Source organism: Musa acuminata, chromosome BXJ1-11 (assembly GCF_036884655.1).
Source record: "Musa acuminata AAA Group cultivar baxijiao chromosome BXJ1-11, Cavendish_Baxijiao_AAA, whole genome shotgun sequence".
NCBI lineage: Eukaryota > Viridiplantae > Streptophyta > Magnoliopsida > Zingiberales > Musaceae > Musa > Musa acuminata.
In genome coordinates this window covers 24,495,100-24,502,019 of record NC_088337.1, presented here as the reverse complement: position 1 = coordinate 24,502,019, position 6,920 = coordinate 24,495,100, and the positions used below count along the sequence as shown (strand labels likewise).

General features: G+C 43.8%; 1 protein-coding gene across 1 annotated transcript; it reads right to left on the bottom strand.

Moving 5' to 3' along the window:
- Positions 1–813: 813 nt before the first annotated feature.
- LOC135596620 (amidophosphoribosyltransferase, chloroplastic-like) lies at positions 814–2,915 on the bottom strand. Its single transcript, XM_065088685.1, has one exon. It carries the CDS (start codon positions 2,885–2,887, stop codon positions 1,277–1,279), a length of 1,611 nt encoding a protein of 536 aa, XP_064944757.1. The 5' UTR covers positions 2,888–2,915; the 3' UTR covers positions 814–1,276.
- Positions 2,916–6,920: the final 4,005 nt, after the last annotated feature.

The following is a 6,920-nucleotide window of genomic DNA, read 5'->3' as shown; positions in this document are numbered from 1 at the left end:
ACTTGATTCCCATAATTCGGTACAGCCTAAATTTGGATTCATCTTGATACCCTCAATTAGCATCAAAGCCATCATTAGCCTTCTGTACCATTGCAATTATAGAAACTAGAGTTGGCAAGTACTTGACCAAATTAAAATTATGATACCGATAAGTACTGAGGCCAACCAAATTTTAATATTAGTATACTATCACTAATACCACGTAAAACAATTAAAATCAGCAATTTATTTAACATGAGTAAATGATATATATTGCTGCCAGTAAAATTATAACCGCTACAAATTGTCACCCAAGCATTAATGGGAAACCTTAAAACTCAACAACCAAAGCTATGGAACACTACTCACATAGATAGAACCATGAGGATTGCATCATAGTCAGTGGGTCATAATGGAAAAGAGTCACTGTGAGTGGACTGCTTTAACTACTGTACAAAGCCATAGCTTACAATTGCTTCCTTTCTTGGTTCCTGAATCTGCAGAGAAAAGCTTGAACAGAGGGATTTCATAATAATCAAGGATATAAACCAAAAAGAAAGCCTTACTATGAGTCATAGAGGCCTGTAACTTTCCACTTCTATCATCTTCAGTTCAATATCAGGTCTCCAACTCAATAATTTTGAACAGAACAAAAGCTTACAAACGACAAATAGTAAAATTGAAGTTCTCTTCGCGGTATATCTTGCATAATAGATTACTCATATCTGAGGCATAAAATAACAAAAAATTCCCAAGATACATAACATAACAGAAACTAATATCTTAACAATTTAGTCCAAGAGTTGTCTGATTAATCATTGCAGCCAGTCCACACCACAGAAAACAAAGCAGACCTGTCAAATATTCCACCAATCTGCACACTTGTTCCAAAATGATCAGCATGCCCACTAAAAGATTGCGTCCCAAACAACTGAGAAGCCTAATTTCATCAACAAAACTGAAGTTCAAACAAACCCGAAAAGAATCTTGTATTGCTGAAACCAAGTCAAAAAATTATGCGACCTCACATGTATTGAATAATACAGAGGAAAGAATTGTGTAAAAAAGTAGTTGCCCTCATCAATCTAATAAAAACAAGTTGATGCTAAATTTTATAAATAGCCTAACTAATGACAGCTATGAGTAATTCGTTCTCTCCAAAAAATCTCATGCCACCAACATCCCTATATTATAGAGACGAAGGAGAAAGGTAGTAAATAAGGAAAAAGAAATATGATATTCTCTTTCATTGTATAACTTCAAAATTAGCTTCTATCTCAATAGAGAAAGAAAAGCCTCACTTGTCGACCATGTTGAAGATCTCATGCTCCCTAGGTGGCACTGGATATTTGCGAGTGAAGCATGCATCGCAGAACATGCAGGCCTCATCCCCAAATGCTGCCTTTAGACTCTCAAGCGAGAGAAAGGCAAGTGAATCACTCCCAAGTGCTTGTCTCACCCCCTCCACATCTAGGCGATTAGAAATGAGCTCCTCGGCTCTTGGTGTGTCAACACCATAATAGCAGGAGCCAACGATCGGCGGGCTGGCAATCCTCATATGGACCTCACGAGCTTTTCCGGTGTTCTTGATGAGCTGAACTATCTTGGACGAGGTAGTTCCCCTTACAATTGAATCGTCAATGACAACGACACTCTTTCCTTCGAGGACGCCATCGATTGGCGCGAGCTTGAGCTTAACGGCAAGGTTGCGCTCCTCCTGATTCGGCTCGATGAAGGAGCGGCCTACATAGTGGGAGCGAATGAGACCCTGCCGGAAGGGAAGGCCGGAGGCCTCGGCGAAGCCGAGTGCAGCAAAGAATCCCGAATCAGGGACCGGAATCACAATATCAGCCCCAGGGGCAGGGGACTCGCGGGCAAGGGCTGCACCAAAGTTGTAGCGGGCAGCGTGCACCGGGTGGCCAAAGACGACAGAGTTGGGGAGGGCGAAGTAGACGTGCTCAAAGACGCAACATTTGCGGGGTTTCTTGGACAAGAGGCAGGAGGTGTTGATGGACATGTCATGGCTGTCGACGACAATCACCTCCCCGGGGTTCACCTCTCGCACGTACTCGGCACCGACGAGGCCGAGCGCGCAGGTTTCTGAAGCGAAGGCGACGGCGCCGTTGGAGCGGCGGCCCATGACGAGAGGGCGGAAACCATGGGGGTCTCGGGCGGCGAAGAGCTTGTCCGCGGTAAGGAAGACGAGGGAGTAGGCGCCCTCGAGTTCCTCGAGGGCCTCGACGATGCGGGCGAGGAGGGGGCCGGAGGAAGAGGTGGCGATGAGATGGAGGATAACCTCGGTGTCGGAGGAGGTGTTGAAGACGGAACCCTTGGACTCGAGCTCGCAACGGAGAGAGTCGTAGTTGACGAGGTTCCCGTTGTGGGCGACCGCAAGCTGGCCGAAGCGGTAGCCGGCGACGAAGGGCTGGACGTTGGCGAGGGCAGAGGCGGCACCGGCCGTGGAGTAGCGGTTGTGACCGATGGCGGCGGAGCCGACCAGGGGCTCCAGCTCAGAAGACCGGGAGAAAACCTTAGAGACAAGGCCGAGGCCGGTGCGGGAGCGAAGAGCGGTGCCGTCGGAGGAGACGATGCCAGCGCCCTCCTGTCCGCGGTGCTGGAGGGCGTGCAGACCCAGGTAGCACATCCGGGCGGCATCCGGATCGCCGATGATGCCGAAGACCCCGCACTCCTCGCGGGGTTTGTCGTCGAAGGGGAAGACGTCATCGGCGTAGGAAGCGGAGAGGGGAGGAAGGGAGCGGTGACGGAGAGAAGAGCGGGGTTTAAGGGAGGCTTTGAGGAGGAAAGAAAGGAACAAGGGGGAGGAGGGCCCGGAGGGGCGCACAGACGGTGGAGGAGAGCAGAAGAGGCGGTGAGCGGCGGCGGAAGAGTAGGAGATGGTGGCGGCCATAAGAGGAGGAAGGGCCGCGCGAAGCCCACACGAGGCCGTGTGTTGGCGGGGACGACCTCGGCGGACGAGAGGCTTCGTGGGAGTACGATACGGTCTGGGGTTTTATAGAGGACAAGATCGGACCATACGGAACCGAAATCGAAGTCCGAAGACGAGCCAGTTTTGGGTTCGGACAGAAGCGAAATTAATGGAGACTTGTCGGCTTCTGCGAATACAAATTGCAAGAGCTTCCCCTCTTCTTTAGGACATTATCTCAGGACTTGAAATATCGAAATTGAGTCACAATGATTCTAATTGAGCCCAAAATATACGATTGATATGTTAGAACGTAAGTCAGATTTTATCTGGAAATTTCTTAGAATTGGATGATAAGGAGTAATAGTCTTAATAAAGAAAGTGCATATATAAATATATATATATATATATATATATATATATATATATATATATATACGTATATGTTTCAATTAGGACAAATGCTGTCCTAAGTTATAGTTCCATAACTATTAAACTTAGATTTCTGGTAGCAATTTTTCATACTAACTTAAACAAAAAGAAGTCTAAAATGATAATTATTTGATATTAACTACATGAATCATTTATTGTTATTGATACATATCTTAATGTAAATATCATAAAGTAAATCAATATAATAGATTAATGAAGTTAATCCTCTATCTTCATCATCTTCATCCGAAAGCATGTTCCAAGTCAATACCCTCATATATATATATATATATATATATATATATATATATATATATATATATATATATATATATATATATATATATATATATATATATATATATATATATATATATATATATAATTCAAGTGGGGATGCACAGATATCCTCACACGTTCTATGCATCCCACTCCCCTTAGGAGGGCTATTCAAATCGACAAGCTGTTATCATACTTCTCATGCATCTAATACCTCTAAATAGGTATTTCAATATAGCACACTCCAATGCTCTTATGCATCTCTTTTATCTAACACCCAAATACGTGAATGATTCAACTTGATATGCCCCTAATGATCTCAATTGATTTTATCATCAAAATCTTGATATTCAACACATATGTCTCTGACACTTTTTGTAGGAGTAGTTCCAAGTTAGCATGACTTATTTCCCTCATGCATCGCCTACGTCCAACAACTCCTATGTTGATTGTTCAAGTTAGCATGCTCTGATGTCTCCTGCATTCGACACTTCCTATAAAAGGAGTTCAAGTTAGCATGACATGATGCCCTCATGTGTTGTCTATGTCCAATAATCCCTATGTTAGTTGCTCAAGTCGACATGCCCTGACGACCTCACATGTCTAATTCGTCTGATAACTCTACACATGTGATTCAAGTTAGCATACTTCAAGCCCACATATGACTCATGCATTTCTCCTTATGTTGGCTATTCAAGTTGACATGCCTCAACTACCTTGCATGTCGCACATGTTGGACATCCCCCTATGCATGTGGTTCAAGTAGGCATACTACGATGCTCTCAGGTATCTCATATATCCAAGACCTCTACATTGGTAGTTTAAGTTGACACTCGTGCATCCCCCATATTCAATGCTCTCAACGCAAATAATTCACACTCTTGTGACCTCAAGCATCTCCTATGCTTGAATCCTTCTATTGGGAAGGTTATAGTTGGTATGCTCCGACGACTTTATACACCTCATATGTCTAACACTACCTACGTGGATGGTTCATGCAGACAAGTTTGGACATCATTGTTGTCTCATACGTTTGACACCTTCTACTCGGGTAGTCTAGGTTGTATCTTGACACTCTCATTTCTCATGCATATGATACCTCATTATATGAGCAATTCAAGTTAACTTGCCCTAACACCCTCATGTGTTTGATTTTCCTATGCAATGGTTGAAGTAGGCAGGCTCCAATGCCAGCACTTGTATCTTGCATTCAACACCCTATGTAGGTAATTTAGGTCAACATACATCTCTTGTCTCTTACTCACCCTACACAGTTCAAGTCCACACACCCTTACACTCTAGTACTCAGTGTCCTACTCCCCCTACATGGATGATTCATATTAACATGCTATGATATTCTTGTTGTCTCTTGCATCTATTAATATCGATGTGATTGGTTCAAGTTAGTATGCCTTGATACCCTCATGCATATCTTTTATTTGATATTCTATGTGGGTGGTTTATGTCAGCATACCCCAGCATCATCATGTCTCATGTGTTTGACATCCCTCATGTAGGTGGTTTAAGTTAGTATTCCCCGACACCCTCATATGTCTCTTTCATCCTATGCCCTATACATCGTTAGTTCATGTTGGCACACTTCGATGTTCTCAAGCATCTTATGCACTTGACAACCTCTATATATGCTATATAATTTAGCATGCTACAATGCCCTTGATGTCTCAAGTGTTTGACACCACCTATTCGGGTGGTTCAAGTCAACGCGACCAAACTCTCTCATGCATCATATGCATTCAATTCTTCCAATGAGGGTGGTTTCAAGTTAACAAGATGCCCTCACAATCTCATGCTTTTGATGCTTCCTATGTAAGTGGTTCAAGTTGGCATGCCCGACATGCTCATGTGACTCATGTGTCTGATTACCCCTATTGTCATATGTTTCACATGTCTAACTCATCCTCTATAAGTAGTTCATGTTGCATATCCCTATGTTCCCACTTATTTCGTGCATCCAACACCACCTCAATGGTTCAAGCTAGCATGCCTAAATGCATATACATATATCATGCACCTAACAACTACTATATGGGTGGTTTAAGTCAGCTCGTCATGATAACACTCACGGGTCTTATGCATCCAATACCACCTATGTAGTCGGATGATTCAAGTTGACATACCCCAACACTAGTGTATATATTTTGCGTTCGACATCTCTTACATAGGCAATTTAGGTAAGCATGCACTAATGTCCCCATGTATCTCCTATATATCCAACACACTATATATAATTAGTTCAAGTCAACATGTTGTTATGGACAAACTTCGAAACAGGATGTTTGATGTAATGCTTATGTATGTCCGTGTCTTTTGGTATGTTCATGCTTTATACAGTATGTAGAGGGACGGTCGAAGGCTTAATAGTCTCATTTTAGTAGAGTTAGTGGCCGCTTTAGGCTTGTAAATAAAGGTTGTGTCATGTGGACACTTGTGAGAGATTTTCGGTCTATAGTGGACCATTTTACCCTTTGTTGTGCAACTATTCGGAGCTTGTAAAGTCTGTTTGTAATTTGCATTGTCTATGAAGTATTTTCGGAGATGTTTGCTTGTGGATCCCGAGTGAGGCGTTCTCTTTAACCTGTTCTCTCTTTTGTTGATCCTAAGGGACAATGGGAGGCTTCGAGGAGGCTGACCTTTGTGGATGGACACGCAAGGGTGCCGCACGACTTAGGCAAAACCAACTAAGTCAATGACAAATGGTATCAGAGCGGGATAAGCACTCATAGAAACACTTAGCATGCAAACGTGGGGGACCTAGCGGGGCTGTGTTGAGGGCAGTCAGCACACGCGCGACCGTTTGGGGGAAAACGGGCATGGAGATGTAGGGAAAAGGAGTCACTCAGAGGAGCGGGCATTTGAGATTGGCATTCAGAGAAATGGCCAACCCTTCGCGCAAGAGGCACCACGAGAACAGATAAGCTTGGAAGAATATAGAGCGCACAAAGGTTGGGATGGCTGAGTTTAAGTTATGGTTCAACGTTGACAACTATACTTGATGGTGCTCAAGGCAAGCGAGGCGCTTGGTAAAGGATGAGGTCATCCAAGGTGGAATGAGTTGCTCAGCGATCAAAAGAGTTGTGCAAAGCTCACAGAGGTGAGGGGAATTGCTAACTCGAAGAATTCGATACTCATGCATGGGCTTGTATGTAGATGATGGAATGTTCGCAACCATCCCAAGGCGATCGAAACTCGGCACCATAGAGCATTGAAGCTTTCTCTTCGGCATGTGAAGGATACGTTTGTAGGAGGTTGAAGTGTGCAACGAGTTCAGCATGTTGCTAGGCCTTGA

What these genes read in the sequence shown, in the direction of transcription:
- LOC135596620 (XM_065088685.1), bottom strand. Translation starts at nt 2,887, where the DNA reads ATGGCCGCCACCATCTCCTACTCTTCCGCCGCCGCTCACCGCCTCTTC.